A 22249-nucleotide genomic window follows, 5' to 3' on the forward strand; every position below is an offset into this window, starting at 1 on the left:
GAGGGACATTCCCCTGCTGTTGCCGCTGGCACTCTTCTCACCTTTTCCTTCACAGATGCTTGCATCCCTCTGTTGTTGGGGAGTACTCATGAAACTGTGATTTCATATCTGCTGCTGTTTATATCTGCTAGATATGCATGTTTCTCTATACCTGCACAAGAAGCATCTCTGCCTTCTGTATTGCAATTCTTTTTCAACCATGCACCTTATGTAGAGTTGATTCCTTGTTTTCTTTATCTTTTCTAACTCTTCCTTGAACCTGCAAATGTTGCTGGGAGCTTGTACAAAAAATACTTTCACCAACTCTACATAATATTTGTAATTTTGTATATGTGAAATAATTAATTTTCATTATGAATTTGAATATACATCTGAATCTGCTTCATGCTTCTATGCATCAGCAATGAAGTCAAGCTTTTATCTGTTCCAGAGCTATCCTATTTCAGGGTCTTTGCAGGGATGCCATCATGTGGAGGGGTCTTACTGTTCTTTAGTGACACGACTGTGGCCAGGACCTCAGTGGGACATAGTTAGTTTATGGTTGTTGGACATGTGAGCAGCTCCTGAAGGACTGCCCGGTCGGTCAGGAGAAGCAGGTCGGTTCAACACGTCTGGAAGTGTTCAGCTATATCTTTCTTCACAGAGAGAGGAGTTTTGGTTTTGGAGGGCACTGATGGCTTTCACTGCATTATAGAAGTTGTGCATAATATACATTCTTCACTTTCAATGCCTAGATTCCTTGGGCCTTGGCAGACCACCAGTCATTTTGCAGATATAACTCAAAATAGATTGTACCTCCTTCCTTGACGTTATCCAGTGCTGAGCCATTCAGATGTATACAGTATGGGTTTTGTTTAACTGTGTGCCATATGTAAGTTTTCCAGTAGTGAATGTCTCTGAGTTCTCATAGCATTTTCTTTGTTTCCTCTTTGTGGTATCAAGCCCTTTTTAAACACACCACAAACATACACACACACACACACACACACACACACACACACACACACACACACACACACACACAAAGGCACACCTATAATATCACGATTAGATAACCAGAGCATTAGTCATTTACCCTACACTATGTTCAGTTACAGTTCTTCAATATATTGACTTAATTAAGTGGAACAGGTGCTGGCGAACCTTTAGAACAGAACACATTTTGCAATGTCAATGAGTAGACATCGGGGGAACAGAGGGCAGCAAAGTGAAACCAGACTTTGTTTGAATTACAGCTGAAGCCAGTGGAGGGATTCATCATCCTCTGACTGGACCGGATTCAGGCTGATTGCCGATTGAAATCTGTGATCGGAGGAAATAACCTCTTCAGTCTGTCATCGCTGAGTGATTGGAGGGTTTAAGCCGCTGATGTGAAAGGGTTGAATTGTCCCCGAGGGTAGCATTTCATCAGTCACGTATGAATGTTGGTGATTGGTTTTATTTTTATGCACCCAGCACCCTTAGGCTTACTCATGCTCTTATTCGGGAGTTGCACAGAGTGCTACTGTGAATATACACTCTCTACCCCTCAAAGATGTTTTCATTGTTTCATACATGGACTCATTGATGGACTGCATTGAACCTGCTGTTGGGTTGGAATCTGTAGCAACCAAGGCAGCTATATAAACCACTGCCTGCACATTGCATGAAATCATTGTGTGTATTATTTACAGTAAAAAAAACACATACAAGTACAGTAAACTGCAAGTGGTACAGTCAGACATTAAGACTAAAAGGATAATACAAAAATGTCCTGTGAACTTTTTTCCATTGTGGTCCTATATGTGTTCAATTCATTAGCATGGCGTAAAAATACATGTCATCAACAAATGCAAAACACTATTATGTACAAGGAGAATGTCTAGGAACATGTCTAGGAATATGATCATCATATGTTGAATCCCTCCAGACCAGAACATCTGTTGTCTCCTCTTTTTTTCTTTTTCATTGCGTAATCGTAGATCTATACATGTGGCATGCATGGATGCAAATCCAGACATACTGAGCACTGGTTAACCCATTCTGACCGGGCACCCATTTTGGTGTTGGCATCATGATATGCTTTAGCTATTGAAAAATAGCAGATCTACAAGCTCATATCGCGCCACCGAGTGGCGCGATACGAGCTTGTAGGTCTGCTATTTTTGAAAAATTCGAAGAACGACTGACATTTTTAGAATCTGATCTCAGGTCAGAATGGGTTAATCAGACCAGTGTGTGTCCCGTGGAAACCTCGTATGAATCTGATCTCAGGTCAGAATGGGTTAACACCCTAGGATTAAACACAACTCTCCACGTTAAGCATCTGTATAAAATACATGGATTATATCACACTTCTGTGTTCTTTTTACATTAACTCTCTGTTCCATATGGTAATAATTTATGGCATAAACAAAAAGCATTTCTGGGTCACAAAATGTCTGTCAACTCTCCAGGGCATGGATTTATGGACTTGATCCATCATGCCCAGTTTATAGCTGTTCTCTCCTGCATGCATGCATAGTCAGTCTGGAGACATCTGGGTTCTGTCAAATGTGATTCTTTTAAACGTGTGTGTGGACTGTGGACACAAATGGTAGGCTATAGGCTACAATTGCAGCTCTGAGTCTGGTTGTGAGGACAAATGTCTGAGCAGAAAATTGCCGGCTTCATGGCTTCATTTTCTATTTTTGACGGAAAAGCCCGTTTATAACCTCACAACCCTAACAAAGGCACATTTTTAAAAGGCCTATTATGGAATACAAAGAAAATTGGGATGGGCTCTCCTCTCCCTCATTTGAATTCTCTATGCACTCAGCAATTTTGGTCAAATGGTGAATCTATATCCTATGTGATATAGGATATAGGCACATTAGGATTGCATTTATTGGTTACTCTACTGTTTGTTCAGAGATTAAAAAAGATATATATAATGAGTTTTATTACATAAACTAGAAAATGTCAAAAATGTCTTCAGCACCATGCATGCAATGATTCTGGCAACGTGATTTTGACACTGCCCAATAATCACCTCCGATGTAGATGGTGTTGTCCCGCCCCTCCCGGAGCCGTTCGCCGGGGATGCGTGTTCAGTTGGAGGAGCGCACTCTTCCAGCTTGGGCACCACAGTGGCGCACCGCACCACGATGTGCACGGCTCAGCCACGGTTCATGAAGATGGACGCGCCTTTGAAGACGCTTGATCGACAAGGAACATTTTCTGGTAAGGATTTATGACTTGTTACGGCTCTACTTTTCCCACATGTGGGAAACGGCTCAGCCCTACTACATTACAACAGCGATGAGCCGTATCCTTTGTGTTGAATGGTCGCATTTTCCATTCCGCGCACTAACATCCATTTTAAGGGTTGTACTTGAGAGTCACTACAATGCTTATTGCATAATAGATATTGGGGTAAGGCATGGTTGTTAAAATCGTGTGAGAATAATTGGAAAATGTGCTATTTCGATCTGGAATATACATTGGCGATCAATACTTGGAGGAGCTGTGCGCGAGGTCTGTAAACTAGCCTATACTCCTGTCATTAGACACGGACGATAAACAATTAATTCAATTTGAAAACGGTTGACGTTTGATAGTTAGGCTACTTCAAATATGTTGAATTTTGTCTCCCTTCTAAGACTAAGCAAGTGATGGAAAAATACCCGCACCTGTCCAGCACTCTAGGCTACTCTTTTGCGATTAAGTAAAACTTTTTATGTTTCTGTCAGTATAATTCATCCATTAAATTGAATGAAGCAGACATAGGCTAATTCAATTGGCAATCCTGCCTTATGCAAACGATTATAGCCCAATCAGACTCGCTTCGTGTTGCAGTGTGTGCATTAGTTATGAAAACATGGTTGGGCTCTATAGACCCAGGAAGAGATTTGCATGTTTATCATCTGCCTGTATGGCTGCCGAGACCTATATACGGTGTTATGGTTTGTAGTAGAGACAGATGTTCTGGCTATGGATCTGGACATTTTCAGGGCTCCTCAAGCTCAACAGCAGCTCGTATTTGTTTCACGACCCGTCCAACTGACGAGAAGCAGATGCGTGATAACATTAACAGTCGATTCATCACGCAACATTGCAGAAAAATATGCGCGCGCCCCCCCCCGGGCCCCCACCCCCTAATTTTCGGAGAAAGCGTTAATTATTCTATACGTTTCTCCCGCGAGAAAAGCATTCCCAAAGGCAGTGATTATCATTATTAGACAAAGCTTGGAGTTGAAGCTTCCGTCTATCAGCACCATGGACAGAGGCGAAACCTGACACTTCCACAATCCACACCCACCTCGGCCTCGGTCCACCACCCGACACTGCTGAGGTCCGCCCACACATCACGTATAATAGTGTCTAGGTTCACTTGCTTGTGTTGTGCCCAAGGGGCAGGACTGTTAAGTAACAGCAAGGGCTGCTGATGTTAGCCTGCTGTCGCTCAGGTGTGCTGCGACTCTGCAGTCAAGTTACAGTTGGAATTATAACGTGGACCTTGTCTTGGGTCTTGAGAACATCGGCAAGCTCCTCCTTCATGTTTTGGACCGTTGGGGCTGCAGAGAGGGCGAGATCGACGCGGATGCTCAAAGCATCCTTTGAAAACGACGCTCTAATTGCTGCTCCGAAAATCATTTGTGGAATAAGTTATTCATGAACCCGAGGCCTAAGTCACGCATAATTAGCCATGATTTAATAGTCAAATTAAATAGCCACCTATAGCTACCAGCAGAAGTCTATTTAAGCAGACTTTATCCCCCACATTAAAATTCACCCTGTATGCTTGGAACTTATCAAGAGACTGAGAGTGTTCAAAATAGCTGTCAGCGGCTTCAGTGCCCTTTGGACCCGAGTAATCACGCCATGCAGCCATGCAGCATAAAGCTGCCTGGAACACATACATACAAACATCTGCAAGCTGAAACTGTGGATGGGAGAGGGGAGGGATGCTCCAGCATGCAGACAAATGGATCTATAGCTTAGGTACAGTATGCCAGTGTTTCAATGCCTGGCATGGTTATCTGTAACCCTGGTCTTACTATTTTGAGCAATGGTTATAAAATATTGTATTTTGTTTCCTTAAAATTAGCAAAAATAGCAGCTATACAAGCTCACAATGTGATGCGTTGTGAGCTTGTAGAATGGCTACAATCTACAATTGCGGTTGAATCGTACTTAGGGCAAAGTATAGGCTTAAGTGGACTTGCATTATAGAGAGACAATGGTAAAAAATAAAAAGAATATTGTGGTAGAGAGAGAGAGAGAGAGAGAGAGAGAGAGAGAGAGAGAGAGAGAGAGAGGAGGTTGAATAGAGAGGGGTATTTAAGGAGAGTGCAAGTTTTATAGAGAACATGCCTCCTGGCTTTGCTGTCTGCACACATTACGTTTTCATACGCTGATATCGCACCGGCATGGCTGAATATAGATGAAAAGGCGCCCATTGTTCCCAACTGTCAACTTACGTTTTGTCTTCCTTTCTGTCGTGTTATAGCATTTATAGATCGGCAGATGGCTCCAATGGGTTTGTTAATCTGCCACGTGATGATAAATGCCCTCAGCCGACATTTGTGCAATGCACACATACAAAATATATAATACAGTAGGAACCTAATCTCTGCAGTGTGCCTGGATATCATGAGTAATCTCTCAGCAAGCGCGTTAGCGTTTGTTGTGTTATATTGTCAGCAGCCTTATGCTCTCTTTAGACAATCGACTTAATGCCCTCTCAGGGGTAAGCTGTAGCAGTCACAGACCGGATTGTAACATATGGACGTTTGGATCCAGCTCATCATGACTTCTGTTGCAGAGTATGCTTTATCACAGTATAGAGAGAAAGAAGAGAAAGTACTTCATGTGCCTCTCTCCTGCAGAGACTGTACTGTACCTTCTGAGCCGTCTCAAGAGGTTCAGTATGAGTTCAAATTCTCTGGAGAACTTCCATCACTGTACTGTATTGCGCGTGTTCTGACAGCAGCCTGTATCACTGTGTGGTTGGACCGCAGATCACCACAAAGAAATGTAAACGACAACAGCAAAACTAACTGGCCTCAACAGAACTATACTGTATATACCACCACAACGTCATAACATTTACACACACATACACGACCACTCGCTGTAAAAGAAAAGGCCAGAACTGTAATACAGGAACACTAAGGGGCATCATGTTCGGTTCTCACTATTTCAACTCAAATCAAGTGTGTGTGCGTGTGTGTGTGTGTGTGTGTGTGTGCATGCATGCGTACACTGTACAATGTACATACACATATATCACAGTAAACAGTCAGTCTATAGTCTGAAGGTCTGTTGTGTCTTTAGGTAGTTTGGTTTAGGGGTGGTGTGTCCTCTTTGTGAACTGAACTGATCTGTAGTCAAAGCATTTGCAGAGTGTTCAGTTAAATGTAACACTCAAGATTATGCTGTGCGATGCCTTAGATAAGATATGGATTTATTTAATGTACCCGTAGGGAAATTTATTCAGGACTTCACCCTGCAGTAAAATAAAAACAAACGGTAATTAAAAAAACATTAAAAGAAGGAGAGAAAATAAGAAAAAAAAACACCAATCTCTTCACCTAACATCTCTCCGGTTCTGTTCCTCTGCCAGGTTGAGAGAAGAGCTGACCAGTCACCACCATGATAGCCACAGGCGGCCTGCTGCGCATGAACCGGCGCCAGGACTCACTGCGCGCAAAGAACCGAGCCGAGAACAAGAGGAAGAGGAAACTCAAGAAGAGGAAGAAGAACGACGTGGTGGTGGTGAAGGGAAAGCTCAACCTGTGCTCGGTGGCAGGCCTGGTGGCCGCCGTGGGCATCATGATTCTCATGGTGGGAATATCCATGGCCGTCCTGGGCTACTGGCCCAGTCCCAACCATAAGGAGTACCAGGAGCGCAGGAGAACCGGCGTGCACCGGGCCAACTGGATGAGCTACTCCAAGACTCCGCCTGTGTCCTCCAACTGGAGCGGGAATCAGCTCACCCAGGACCGGGAGGTGTCACTCAACGAGAGTCACGCCACCAACAGCAGCCTGCTCAATGCTTCTCCTTCCTGTGGATTCCTGTGTGAGTTCCTGGACACCTACCTGTACTCGGACAACCTGAAAGTCTTCGGCCCGCTGGTGATGGGAATCGGCATCTTCCTCTTTATTTGCGCCAACGCAGTCCTCCACGAAAACCGCGACAAGAAAACCAAAATCATCAACCTGAGGGACATCTATTCCACCGTCATCGACCTGCACAGTGTGCGGTCGAAGGAGTACTCGCCCCTCAACGGCTTGGTCAACTACACTCAGTCGAGGAGCCCCGATGGCCTGCCCGGACCACACGGCGCCAGCGCGATGCACGCTCGCGGCTCCTGGCCTAACACTGGACTCGACGAGGCGTACAGACGCCCGTCGTTGGCTGCTAGGCCACGGAGCTGGTCCAGGGACATCCAGACCTTCACAGATACTGTCTACAGCATTTACAGAGACCACAGCAACAGTGGCGAGCACACTCCGCAGCCACGGCAGTGGGGGACCACCTCCATCGTCTCCTCCTCCGTCAATGCGTTTACACTCCCAGTCATCAAACTGAATAACCTTGAGGTGGAGGAGTCGGGGAGGACGGAGGCCGATGCACAGCGTCTTGGCGGAGAGGTCATCGGGGACGTCGCCATCTGTGCAAAAGATGGTGTAAACGTGCAGGCTGGCGGAAGCCATGCCACTGTGGCGGCAGATGAAGAAAAGGAACCTTCGATGACCGACCCCTGCCTGCCCCAAGAGCGCCATGACATGGCGGCAGCCATCGAAGCGGGCGAGCAACGACAAGAGGAAGCACAGATGCAACTGTTTCCGCCGTCGCCCGCCGCTAGGGCGATGGGGTCGCGGCTGTCGCTCAACTCGCTCACAGATCAGCCGAGGTCTGTGCGGCGCTGCAGCCTGTCGGTGTCCACGGGTCGGCAAGGAGACAGGGGCAGGCGCTTCAGCTGTCCTCGCCTGGAGCGCTCCAACAGTAAGGGCTACATCAAACTGGCTGACCTCGGGGGCGAGTCTTTCGATGCCACTGACACGGACACCTCCTTATTAGTCTCTGACCAGGAAATAGAGGTGACAACAGCAGCGGAGACTGCAACGACGGCAGCGGCAGCAGTGGAAGAAATAGAACCTCAGGGAGAGACCGTTCTGGTGACCCCCAGCACCTAAGCAGAACCTTAAATCTGATTGTTGTACGACGATGTTGCATGCCGAAAATAGCCAATATACAACGCCTTGCTTTTGTGACACATTGTTAGCTTGTATATTGAATCTTTTCAGCATGCAACACTGTCATGCAACAGACCATAAATTAGGATTTAGACTGATAAACTGATGAGCCTCTGAGATTATTTTATTTTGTTTGCTTGTTTCGTTCCTTCCTCTCTTCTTTGGTTACTGCTGATGATGATCAGGAGATACTAGCCCTTAGGTTGTCACGGGTAGGAAGCAAAGACTATTGAAGCATAGCCACAAAAGGCTCTTTATAAATACACAAGGCTCTTTATAAATACCACATGCCCAGTTCAATATTCAGATCTTCAGATGTACCTAACTCTCTCTTCTTTTTATATTTTTTTCAATGTAGCAAGAGCAATACAGCAGAATGGTAAGAAGATTTAGCTTAAAAAAAACAAGGAAGAAAGTGGAACAAAAATATTGTTTGATCTGATTTGAAAATAAAGAAACAACCTCTCTTTTTTATAGGGCAACTTCAGAAACTAGATCTGTAGAATTGCCAAGAAAACAGAAAGCTCTACTACTGTACTGTACTGTTTGACATGATGTGTACTGTAGCATTGGAATGTGTGACAGAAAGCTTAGATTAGATCTGTTTTTCTCCACATTGTTATGTGAATACTGTGTGAATAGCTAAACTGAACTGAATCTCAGGTAGACGTTCGGTTTAGGATTGAGACCTTCAGGATAAGGTCTTCACTCTGTGCACACTGTTAAATAAACATTACTGTAACACACCTGCTGTGTGATATATTTCCTTTAATGTAATCGACTGAACTGAGGTTACTTACAGACATCTTGGTGGGTTTAGCACAAAAAGACATTTGATAATGCAAATCTGATCCGTGACATTGAACGATTGAAAGGGGTTCAATTGTCACAGATGTAATTCATACAATAAAATCCTCAGTGCTATTCCTAACTGAGAGCATACACATGGAACCAAATGGACCGGTTATGGGTCAATTTGGGGCCATTTGCATACTCTCTGAGTAAACAAATTGATAAATGAAGGATTTTGTTATTTTACACATATTTTCATCGTTTCATATTTTTCATTATTTTTAGATGCAGATCGGTGAGGAATGTATCTCAATTGCATGATACATGTGACACAGAGAGACACATTCATTCACAGTTCTGTCAACCAGGCATCACTATTTTGGGCATGTCATAAATAGTTAAAATAAATAGACAATCTACAATCTCAGGATGCGTAGTGAGATTTTAGATCATCTATCTTTGCTATTGCTTTTTAAATAGGGTTTAGGTCGTCACTTGATTGCCACCCTGTAGTGTTTCTTTCCCTGAAATGACACCTGACCCATATTTATTTATTATAGTTTTTTATCTAGGTTTTGTAAAGCGTCTTTGAGTACAAAAAGTTAAAAGCACTGCTTATAACAAGGCATACATACTCAAGTTCATCTAGCTGTGTGGGTCAATAATGCTTTTAGAAGAAATATGATTCCATATTCCCAGGCTTGTTTTTTTTTTTTTTTACAGGTGAAGGTGAAGCATATGATTCCATATTCCCAGGCTTGCTATTTTATTTATTACAGGTGAAGCACTTATAAAGCCCCTTTCAAAACATTTTTTTTGATTTTTATTATTATTATTATTAATGTCGCTGCTTTGATGAGTGATGACATTCCCAAAACAAGTGTTCAGCAGCATGGCCATCTAGTGGTTGCATCGAATGGCAGTTTCCCGCAAACAACCGCTAGGTGGCAGTGTGAGGATATCGATGTGGGCGGCGGGTGTGTTAGTTTTTTTACTCCAGAGGGGCGGGATTAACTTTACTCTAACTGCAGGGAGAAAGAGAGAGGGAGAGAGAGAGAGAGAGAGGCCAGGGCACTGAAGGCACACGCACACAGGTGTCAAGTCCTTTCTGTTGTTTTGGGACTTCGGGCCACCCCAGTGTCGGGATTCCTCCTCCTCAAGTCACTTTTTGGACGTTTATAGGATCGTGCTGGCACTCGTTTTCTTTTGAAGAAGTCAGGTAAAAGTCCCATTGTACTACAATGTTTATGTCGCTTCTTGTTTCCATACACAGTGGTGTGCTACGAGTATTACAGATGTGTTGTAGTCTACACTATGCTGTCGGCCACACAGTTGCACAATGAATGAATTGTACTTTTAAACTAGCCATAACATTAAAGTTATTGTTCACGTTTAAAAAACAACAACGTTGTTTTGTTGTAACAATTACACTGTGTTTTGTTTGTTGTTTCACTTTATCTGTCATTGTCTGCGGTCTGTCAAACCGCTTCAACCCATTTGAAACCTGCCTGTATCCTCCTGCCTCCTGGTCATCACATGGGACATTAAATGGTGAGTACCAACTACTGTAAGTCATGTAAGTCAGTTATGGAAGTTATGACACTGGGATGTATTGAAATGAATGAGACACGGACACAGTAAAATCCTCAGGGTTATTTGTAACAATGAGTAAACAGAGTTGAGTATACTTCAGAGACAGTTACAAATGGATAAATGAACACGTGTGTGTGTGTGTGTGTGTGTGTGTGTGTGTGTGTGTGTGTGTGTGTGTGTGTGTGTGTGTGTGTGTGTGTGTGTGTACATAAACAATAATTTGTGTGTGTAAGTAGTAGTACTATCACTGTATTTTGACACACACACAGGCCAGCTTGACATGAGATCAAGTGCTATAGCTTTGCATAAATTATGTCTGTGACTGTGACATGACATTATGTTCTGAGGGTCCTTGAAGTTGCTGATTGCGTGTGGCGATAGATAGCGATATGTCGATATCAGCACTTTCCACTGTTAACCAATTCCTTCTCTCTGAGCTCCTTCTGTTCCTGAAACCGCTGATCAAGCAGAGCCTGTTTTCCTTGACACACACACACACACACACACACACACACACATACACACACACACACACACACACACACACACACACACACACACACACACACACACACACACACACACACACAGAGACACTCATTCACACTCACCTGATCAAAAAAGTTTACTGGCGCAAGCAGACACATCGGAAAGTGGAAGTCCTCTCAGCATGTGTTTCCTCTTGTCATGGCTAGAATTCTGTCAGGGGATCAAAAGGACTGAATGGTCTTTATTGTTCTGGCGCGTTCATCCTCAACTGCACAACAGAGTACAGGACTATATATGAGCCCAATTAGGTTTGCTGCATGGACTGACTGTTATGATTCTGTAACTAAAACAGCCATTTGTGTGTCCGTTATTTCTTCCTGTGTGCCGCTCTGAGGATACTAGAGGGCAACATCTTGAGTAATCAGGCAGGGTCTTCTTCTAACATGTTTTCCTACTGTTCGGTAGTTTTTAATGGATTTATGAGGTAGAATTATGAAGCTAAACGTACAGTGCAAGACCTTGGAGTGATAAGACTGGGTAAAGTCCACGGGACATCATGTTCAAGGGTCACCGATAGAATATACACACCTCCCTGTAGATGTTGAGCAATGGCCACCCAGTACTTTTGGACATTCTGGGGACCCATACACCACTTCTTAATTCAGAAATCTTAATCTGACTCTGAACTTGGCACTTCTGTCTTAACGTATAGATACAGTTCTAGAGTTGTGGGTTTTATAAACTTGCAGAATGATTTGACCTGTACATGTCCATTGTCCACGATCCTAAATTCCTAATAATGCTATTGTCATATTGTCAGTCCCGCATTCAATAATGTATGCTTATCGTTAAAAGAAAATGGCCCTTGGTGCTCTTCTCTGCCATCTTTTCCAAAGTGTTCTCTTGAGAGCGATTATATCCTGACTCCTCTGTAACGTCACAAGTTTGACTTGTGTGGCTTCTTGCTTAAGGGCACTTAGGCCAGGGAGGTTTATGGTCACACAGATATTGATTGAAGTGTTTTAGACCATTCAAATAGCAAGAAATTCTTAAATTGAGTAATATTGCTGTATAGTTAATACTGTATGTCCTGCATGGGAGAAGAACTCACTTAACCTTGCTGTGTCGTAATGGTAATGGTATCAATGCTACCCTGGCGGAATTTGAATCGATTATTATTGTCAACTCATTAATAATCATGAGTGATACTCCTGCCATTGTACTGAGAGGATATTATGTTTGTAGGATATGGTTTGGCCATGTGTGAGAGACTCGGGTTAAAGGTCAGATGAGGCAGTCTCTAAATCTCTGTCACTATCGTGATTTAGTGATCTGGTATGCAAAGGTTGAAAAATCTACATTCTTTGAGGGGGGAAAAGGTGCTTTTACTGCTGTGCACCCACTGGCTAGAAGAGAACTAAAAACATGCTGCACTAGGTAACCTTCCTCTTCTACCCCGGATTTGAACCCCGTTTCCTGTGCAAGTGCTGACATTTTTACCATTCCCTTGCTATAAGGGGATACATTTAATCTTGTCCATCAGGTCAAAATAAGGATCCTGTGTCTACCTTTGACCCAATCTAAATGTCTCAATAGAAGAACAGAGACGGGAAAAAAAAGGGGGAAAAAAACACCCCCATTTTATACGTTTTATTGTATTAACATACTCTACCATACAGATTGGACAAAATAAAATGTTATTCATTAAAGAAAAGTTACGTTGTGCCGCTTTAAGCCCTATATGTTATCAATTTTGAAGAATAGCTAAAACAGCCAAACTACAAGCTCAATGCTATCTTCACAACGTTTTGAAAAGGAATTCTGAGAAATGATTTCGGACAATTTTGGCCTATTATGGTATGCCTAAAATAGAGAGGCCAGGCTGAATGTGGGTATGGCTTTCTTTAAGTATTGTAAAGAACACCGCTCATTCAGTTCATTATTGTTGTTGTTGATTCCATGGGACACATTTCCTCTAACGCCAGGGATCAAAAAAGCAGTCAACTTTGCATGACACCTGACACCTCGTCAAGTAATATGATTGTTACTGCACTACTATTTACACAACGTAACACGATCATGTCCTTTATTGGCATGTTGCTGGAAAAACAACACAAAAATCAAATTACGAATACGTGTTGATCTAGAGATAGTGCTGATATTTCCAGCAAATCAACCATCAAATGCTCAACAGCATTTCAATCCATGATGTATGACCACGACTAGGATTGCATGACCATGATTACACACTACTACCCGGCCTGGCTGCCAGAAAAGTGGCAGGTGAGAGGTTCTCCTTCAGTAGCTTTGCCCAGGTAGCCACGGGCTGAACCTGACATGTGACTTCACCGTTTACGTCCATCAAAGCCACAGGGCCCGAGGAGATAACATGTACGGGTCAATCTAGTCGGACAGAGATAAGATGGTTGGAAGACTGTTATCTTCCCAGTATTGCCCAGTCACTTGACACAAGTTGACAGTAGGATGGCGTTGTCTTTGCCTTATAAAGTTACAGACCTCCGAGATGGCACCTCGACAATCACAATGGTATTTTTAGTGTTGTCGAGTAAGGGGCCAGTTCCAGGCCGCTGGGACTTCTTTGAAGTCCCCATACAGTAAGTGCTATTGTGCAGACGCTTTTGTTTCCTGCCAAGAAATGTGCTGGACTGGTATCAATCCTGTTCTTTGGAACATTGCTAAGGAGAGACGGTCACACTTTGCTGTACTTTTCTTCTGTTTCCAGAATGATTCTTTCTGTTCTGTTTTATATTATGTATATCTTCCTCTTTTGATGGTTGGCTTAACAAGGAAGGATGAGAGAAGAATGTTGCGTGTTGAAGTGATAGAGATATTTATTGCCATCTACATCCATGTTATGTTAACATGCTTATTAGTTCTAGTTATTGGTTCTATGTTGTGTTTAACTTTGTAGCTGGGTGTTTTTCAGAGCATGCTGCAAATTTACGAAAGTGGTTCAAGTGCGTGCGTGCGTGCGCGCACGGCCGCACGCGCACACATAAATATGGATGATTGCCATAAGCAGTTTGTCAAGCTGCTCCTTCTTACTTTGATCAGCAGTAACTGCAAAGTTAAATGACTTTCAAATTAACTAAAATTAAATGAAGGATGCTGAGAATTGCAAACGTTCCACTGAGATGGCACCGGTCTCAACAGTAAGCCGTGCAACGATAAGGAAGGGAGGAATTATACCGTTATGCCTGATTTATACAGTACACGTGTGGCTTGCTGTAACTGTGATCCTGTGACGCATTGTGAGTTTGTAGATCGTCTATTTTCGCTGTGCGACACCAGCACGTAACTAAGTATAAACCACCCTTTTACTGTATTTGTGAGCCACTACACATGTGCTGCCCCTCCCATGCCATGGTCTAAAAATGTTTCCGCTGCAAGCACTTGAAGGGTGCAATCATTAGACTACAGCTTTCCAAAGGTTAGAAAATACTGACAGAATTTATGATTTTCAGAGATTTTCTTACACATTGATATTCACATGCACACTTCACAGGGAAATTGTGTGTTAATTCAACTCTTGACAGTGCAAAATTGTGTCCGTAAAGGCCTATTCAAGGCCTATTCAAAGGCCTATTCAACACCATGTTACTCATGGAACACCAGTTTGAGGTGATAAGGTGACCACCGAAACAGTGGTTAGTAAAAACAGAGATGTTTGGGTGAGCGGTGAATCACTTACCACTGTGGCGTGACGTCATGTTGTAGTAGTAGTAGTGTGTAGTTTTTGCTTTTCAGTGGTCACCTTTACCTTATCACCTAAAACTGGGCCTTAAGGATCCATTCTAGACAGCTCGATGGCTAGACAGTTCAATGGCTCAATCAAACGTTTTTGAGGAGTATTCATTGCCATCATACAAAATGTCCTTCATACAGTTACACTATTGCTAGTTTAGGCTTTTAACTGACAGCCAAACAGACTTATTTTAATCATTTAAGCCCTACACAACACTTACAGTAAGCCTGTTGTCTGCCAGTGCTTTTGACATTTTGTTTTTATGCTTTGGATTTGGATGCTTTGGATTTTCTTTCTTTTTTTTTTAAGATCTTTGAAAACGTTCGCCTATGTAGTATGTAATGACGTGCCCAAAATTAGGGACGCCAGATGGAAAGTGGTTAAACAACATTTTAAGAGGACCAAAGGTCAGTGCCACAGCACCCGGACAACGCAATGTTCATTTGGTGACAAGGAAGTGAAAGGCAAACATGCGAGAGCTGAGGAAACAAGACATCCGAATCATTCAAGCATCACAGTGTGTGACAGCAGCTAATGACTTACTTGAAAGGCAGAACTATTAGTGCAACGGGTCCCAGTAGGTGAGGCGTTATGATTAGACTGTTCCTCAGGTAAATTGCTTTGATTTGGGAACATTGGGCCAGAACAGTGTCAGACTTGGACTGTTAATTTGGCACATGATCTCTGCACGCTTACCCAACTGGAGCCCCCCCTTCACAGCAAGCAGAGCCAGAAAGCAGGTGACAGTACAATTAAATCCAGAGCGTTAATATTAACCCATTAAAACTGGGAAAGCATCTCTGTGATTTTAGCTATTAAAAAATATATATATATATATATATATATATATATATATGGCATTTGTAGAATGGGCCCCAGGTCTTAATGGGTTTACTCTGAGAGTATAACAATTCATTGTTTTACACTCAGAGTTCAATTACTGCTCTGGGTTTTGCTGTGTAGCTTTACCACTTAATCCCTATACTTTGTTAATCTGAGTCCCCTGGGGGTCTATACTAGAGTCCCTTTTTCCCCTCTACACCAAATACCTTCACCAAACTATATCTGCTTATTCTGCTACATAACCAAATGTTCACCTCGGACTAGGCATGCTGGGGTTCAGGGGGTTAAGGTGGTTGCACACTGGACGCGTTTTTCGGAAAACCGATGGAGAAACGCAGCAAAGAATCCAAAAAACGCGCTCAGTGTGCAGAGACCTTAAAGGTCTGATCCAGGATTGCATCAATGCCATTAGTTTCGATCGCTTTTTTAGTATATTGAATATAACAACCTTTTCTTACTCTGTTGGAGTCTAGCCGTCTAGAACTGTGATTCTCAACCTGCATTTTCTTTAAAGGTTACATAGCTCTATTTCCCGATAGCAATCATTGCCTCTCCAGCTCTTTATAACAGAAAATGATATTCAGGTCGAGATACCAACATTTTTATTCTGTCAAGACAGAGAACTCATACAGGATACACAGGTGAAATTGAAAGTGATGAAACAAAAAGAACAATGAGCATTTCCAAAAATTGGAATCTGGAACACTATATAAAAGCTGAAGCTGATAAATGGGTACACTCACACTGATTGGCTGAAACTGGCAACACAACTGAAAATCTATGTTCTGTTTATTATAGAGCTGGACAGACGGGGAAACTTCTGTTATGGAACAAACACTCTATAGCAATTATTGCTTTCAGAATATAGAGCTTTAACCTTTTTAACAAAAAAATATTTTAGCCAAAAATATAATTTACACTACTTTTAACATTATATGAAATATTACATTTTATAATGGAAGTCTAAGTCTGATCAGGCTCAGCAATTGAGTTCTACTTTTGTCACTTCAATTTCCCTTCCTGAACTGATTAAGCAAATTCGCCTCACCCCTAGAACAAACAGCACAGCGTGCACAAAGACACAGTGAATGGAGAGATACTTTTACATCATAACACCTATTATTACAGTGCCTCCGACCCTGTACGGCGTGTGCTAATCAAAAAGACAAACTGACACGATTATATGGTGTATTTTTAAAGAAGTGCCTTTTCTGGAACATTAATTATTTTCCAGCAGACCTCAGGGATGGTAAGGAATGCGAGCCCGGACCGGTTTTTTAATTGAATCACATGGGTGACTCACCACATTTGTTAGGGACACATGCTTCAATGTAATTATGTGTTGATGAAGTGCCAGATTTCTTACACTAGCGGCAGCACCGGCAATTAGATCACTGTAATGATGTAGGTACGCTTAGTGATTCTCTGACTTTCTTGGCATTTTACTTGTTATGATGAAGCGTTTCAGTTCCAGCTGCTTGTGTCTGTTTCACGTGTACAGAAACGTCTTGAGGTTTTTCACCATTTAAACCCAATATTCTTTGTAAATGTTGACATTGTACATCAAATAGCAAAAATAGTTCATCTTCAAGCTCACAACAGCGTGCCGCAAGGCTGCAATTGTGAGCTAGTAGATCAGCTATTCCACCTAATGTTATGTTTGCATATCATTTTGTGTGTTCTGTGGTTAAAGAACAAATTAATTAATTATTCCAATTCATTTAGAGGACTATGTATTAATGGAACAATTACGTTTATTCACAAACCTCTTTTGTCTTCCGTTCTGTTACTTATGAACATTTCTATTCATAGTTTGTTAAAGTAGGTTAATGCTGTACAGTATATTCATGAGAGAATAATATGGAAACATTGGAACCAGTTCTTCATCCAAGTTTCCTCCCTATGGTCATAACTTTCACATCTTGTAAAATAAGAGGAAATAACCTCATAGAGGTCAGATATATCCATGTGACTGACTGACTGCAACATCATGCATTATGACACTTTTTTGAGAAACATCTGGTTAAAGACAGTAATACATTTAACATTTTCAGCCTCTTAAGCCCTACAGTATATTTGCACGATCAATAGAAAATTGCCGATCTACAACCTTACAGTGCGTTTCATAGCAAAGTGTTGTTAACTAGATGCTTGACTTTTCTATTAATATAATACAGTTTTTGCCTATATTGACATGCCCAAAGCAAGTGTTTAAACTGAAACTATTATCCAGTACTATTAGTGAGCAGAGTGCAAGGGCCACAGTGTTGATGTGTAGTAAACAATGGAACGATTGTGTAAGAACAGAACATTAGAGTGAGAAGTACTTTGGATGAGACTAAAGCTGAGGACAGTCGGGGGCAGTGGGGAATTGTTGTTTATTCCCTTGTTCGGCTTGTTGGAAGAGACAACCAGGGACGTCATGAGGCTGGGTCAAACTAGGCTCAAGGTTAAGGCTTAATTAATGCTCAGAGCGGGTGATTTCCTGCCCACTGGAACAAAGTACCTCAGTAAACAGCAGCCACAGCAATGCTGTGTGGAGTCCTGAGATCACATGTTAGTCTGTCTGGTCTAGTGTTAGTCATTTTGCTGACCAAGGGCTGCTCAGGAGACTCTGAACACTCAAGAGAGTGCCTCACGCAGCATATATCCTTAACTGCAAGTTGCTCTATGTACGGAAAGCCAAGGCAATGCATTTCATAAAGAGCAAAGTGCACACAATGAATGAGTGAATACAGATCACCAAATGTGCAAAAAAGTGCCAAATCTGCAAACAAATGACATGGTATATATAATATATATAACACACAGCAGGCAGAGTACACTGCAAAAATCCTGAGTAGTGAGGACCAGTTATAAAGATAAGTATATAAAATATAAAATGTGCTATTTTAAGTCCTCTATATATATATATATATATATACATACATACACGATATACAATCATCACCCTATATACTTGGACACAACATAATGTGCACTGGTAGTTTGGGGATTCTGTTGCAAGTGGTTGCAAATAGTTGCAAGTTGCATCGGTGTGGACTATGCTATGAAGTTGTGAGAATAAATTAAAGAATTACATTTGAATTGCTGTGAATACAACCTGTACATTTCTGAGATAGGACATCCTTCCTTGATTGATTGTATTTGCTTAATTCGTTCTGTCCGCCAGAGCAGTTTTTCTAACTGGGTAAGTGTGTTTATTTTGACACACCTATACTGTATGTGACCTCTGCTGTTTTATATAGATCATGTATGTACCGTCTGCTTATTACTAGGCTATACTGCGTAATCTATCCTTTTTATTCAGTACTTATCAACTGTACCATATAACCGTGTTTGTCCTCGTGTTTTCTCAAGTGATTCAGACAGGAGCCACGGTCAGGTCCTCGCACTATAGAGACCATGTAAAGCATTGCCTTCCAGCTCCCCACAATGTTTTTAAATGCCCACTTAGCGTAACACTACAGAGAAAGTTCAGTGAACCGTGCTAAACGGCCCGTTGACTCGCGGACCGGTGCTGAAAGAGGCATTTCTTTCCCCTCCTGTGTGTGTGTGTGTGTGTGTTGTGTATTGACCACAACCTGGCACAACCATGTCAATGTCATATCTCAGATTTTCAAAATATTTCTTTTCGAAAAGAGCGATCGTGCTGCGACATCGTCGCGACACCATCATACAATAAAAAGGAAGAAGTAGTTCTTAACAACTTAAACCATATATACTTTGTTGACCAGGGAACCCCAAGTAGTGTGTGTACCTCTTTTCCTCCTTGACACCAAATCTCTTCACCAAAAATAGCAGATTGGCTATTCTCGCTGAATGTTATTTAATATTATTTAATGGCCAGAATAGGGACGCTAGAGTTCGTGTGGTTCAGTGGCTGAAGACAGGATGGTCTCTAACCTCTGTGTTGAACGTGTTATTTCTTTCTGCTTTAAAGCAGCCAATGCTTGGCTAGACGGCCATGATGAGCAAATGTCTGAGACGAGAAAATTTAATCACGACGGCAACATGTTTCAATTGGGGCTAACTATTGTTTGACTGTACGGAGCACAGAATAGTCATTAAAGTTGCTGCCTTTCTGACGGCCTTGACGTACTGAGTGAAGTACAGTTCAAGAGCCCATGGGTCAGGAGCCTCAGTCTATATCTCTTGTTTCCTTAGTGTGACGCAGCCTGTACACCCTGGACATGACTCTAGTATGTGGCAGGTACTTAAACCCCAATAGAATCCTTGATGCCGAGTGCCAAGATTTTTTTTACTTTATGTCTCGGTCAGGGATTGAACCAATCTCAGGGCAGACAATCTAACCACAAGGCCACTGAGTTGGCCGCTGGGTACATGAAATTATTTTTTCTGTGATATATGATATTTTTAATGTGTTGGTCATAATGTCCACACTGACACATGTCCTGCTTACTACTGTAATGTCTATCACTCCTTTTCATGGAGCATTATAGGCAGTTGACCACCAGAGTCCAGCTGTTTCCATGTCAGCCCACTCTGTTTGATGTCTGCCTTGAGGCAGCAGCAACAGCTGTCTAAGTGGTTTGCTACCATTATTGACCGTAATTATTCAGGTCAGGGTTCGATTTGTAAAAATAACACAGGGGGGTTGGGTGGGGCATTTTAAGCCCTATATACAGACAACAAATAGTGAAAATAATACCCCCCGCTGGGTGGACATACTGTAGTGCTCCGTTTTACTCCATCACAGACTGTTTCTTCATTAATTGATTGATTGATTGAACAATTCATCATAACATTTAGAGACATACACTTCTATGTAGCCAAAAAACAGGAAATCATCATAAAGGAGGTAAAAAGGGAAAAGAAAACATATACAGTGAGGGGAAAAAGGGTGGGTGGTGGGGATTCAGATTTTACGGGGGGGGGGGGGGGGGGGGGGGGGGCAGTTTCGAATTGCAGCCGACCGTAGGTGCCCTTTGAGAGCGGTTTTGAAGGAATGAAGGGATTTGCATGTCTTAATGACCGTTGGTAGGGCGTTCCACATTTTGGTGGCATAGGAGCGAAATTAATTTAGTCCCTTGTTTGTGCCAAATCTGGGTTGCACATGTTGAGCTCCCTCTGGTGCTGTTGGGTGTGGACTTCATTGACATTAAGGACGTATTTAGACAGGTCCATGGGTATCTTGGTGGTGTATCGAATCTTGTGGACCTCACCAGACCCATTGCAAGATGCTGTAGTGTACTCTGTCGGGGCAGGCGTGAGGTGGGTTCGGGGAGTGAGGCCAAGTATTAGCCTGACCAGTTTGTTTTGGGAAGTCTGTAGGACTACATGCAGGGACAAAGATCCTTCTCCCTGCCTGGCTTCCCTCCCTGAAAGGCTGAATACGGCCAATTGTGTTCATTGTTATAGATGATTGGCCATTTTCAACCGCTTACCCGGAGCGAGCATCTGGTGGCCGGGCTTACCACGGAGCCCGGCCAGGCAGTGGGCAGAGTCCGAAGAAGTAACGTTGGCACATCCTCTCTGCCATGTGGGCCCACCAGGCCACCACCCACGTTCTGAGACAGTGGGGTCGGGTGCGCTTGGCCTACCGACACCGGCCGTCTTCACTGTCCTCCGGAGGTTACTCTGTGGTGGGAAATGATACAAGAGAATGACAGCTTGGCACGCACAACAGAATGCAGCCTTGTAACTAAGTTTTATTTTTGTAGAAGAGGCAAGCTAATATTGTTTATGCCGTTTGCTTTGATTGAATAATTGATTACGGTGTAATATGATTGGATTTGGGTGTGTTGAGACATTGGAATAAAGTAATCACTTCATTTAGAACACACCCAAATCAAATCATATTACGTTGTTCAATCAATTATTCCATCAAAGCAAACGGCATAAACAATATTAGTTTGGCTCTTCTACAAAAATAAAAGTTACAAGTTATAGTTCTCTTGTATTATTTCCCACCACGGAGTATAACCTCGCATCCGACTATCCAGCATAGCTACTGTATATCCACCTCGGAGGACAGTCAAGACGGGCAGTGTCGGTAGGCCAATCACAGGCAGGCAGGGCGTTACCATGCCTATGCTCGGACGCAAACAGGATTCACGTGATTGAGACCATTAATGTTCAAAATGTTACTCAAATGTTGTGGCTATAGTGGCCGTGGGTGGCTGTAGCGCGGAAAGAATCACATAAACTGATAAAAGAAAATGTCTGGTGAAGAGAAATGAACATTTTGTATTCAGTCAGGCCTTTGCATGTCACATTACTGTATGACTGATAGAAAAAACATTAGTCTGCAATGTTTTGTTTATCTGTTCTGGCATGTGATGACATTGGTATTGTTGATTGCTTAAAATGAGTGTCATCGTGCTTGTATACGATGCCCTACAGCCAACTGGCTTTGGCTGCTGTTTACCATCGTGGTAATAGTGCAGTAATAATGAAATGCACTACAGTAAATACTACAGCACTAGTACATGCACCCTCCAATGTCTCAGCAATGTGTGGGATGTATGAACAATGCTATATATACTATATCACTATAGGTGTGTGTGTGTGTGTGTGTGT

At 42.5% G+C, this 22249-nt stretch overlaps 2 protein-coding genes across 3 annotated transcripts in view; both read left to right on the forward strand.

The window, feature by feature from the left end:
- Nucleotides 1-3113: 3113 nt before the first annotated feature.
- LOC308325886 (transmembrane protein 200C-like) lies at nucleotides 3114-8192 on the forward strand. The gene is made up of 2 exons (XM_080778632.1): nucleotides 3114-3201; nucleotides 6587-8192. Exon 2 carries the CDS (start codon nucleotides 6616-6618, stop codon nucleotides 8161-8163), a length of 1548 nt encoding a protein of 515 aa, XP_080634758.1. The 5' UTR covers nucleotides 3114-3201; nucleotides 6587-6615; the 3' UTR covers nucleotides 8164-8192.
- A 1883-nt stretch (nucleotides 8193-10075) lies between these two features.
- LOC308325884 (band 4.1-like protein 3) overlaps nucleotides 10076-22249 on the forward strand; it is a 76622-nt gene continuing 64448 nt past the window's right edge. Inside the window, exon 1 of one of the 2 annotated variants that reach the window (XM_080778621.1) lies at nucleotides 10076-10234. The gene's annotated coding sequence lies outside the window, so the exon portion shown is untranslated. Of the gene's footprint in view, nucleotides 10235-10504; nucleotides 10567-22249 lie in introns of those variants that run through there. The other variant, XM_080778624.1, reaches the window with a different exon arrangement.

Source organism: Protomyctophum bolini, assembly GCF_963924005.1.
Source record: "Protomyctophum bolini genome assembly, chromosome: 12".
Taxonomy (NCBI): domain Eukaryota; kingdom Metazoa; phylum Chordata; class Actinopteri; order Myctophiformes; family Myctophidae; genus Protomyctophum; species Protomyctophum bolini.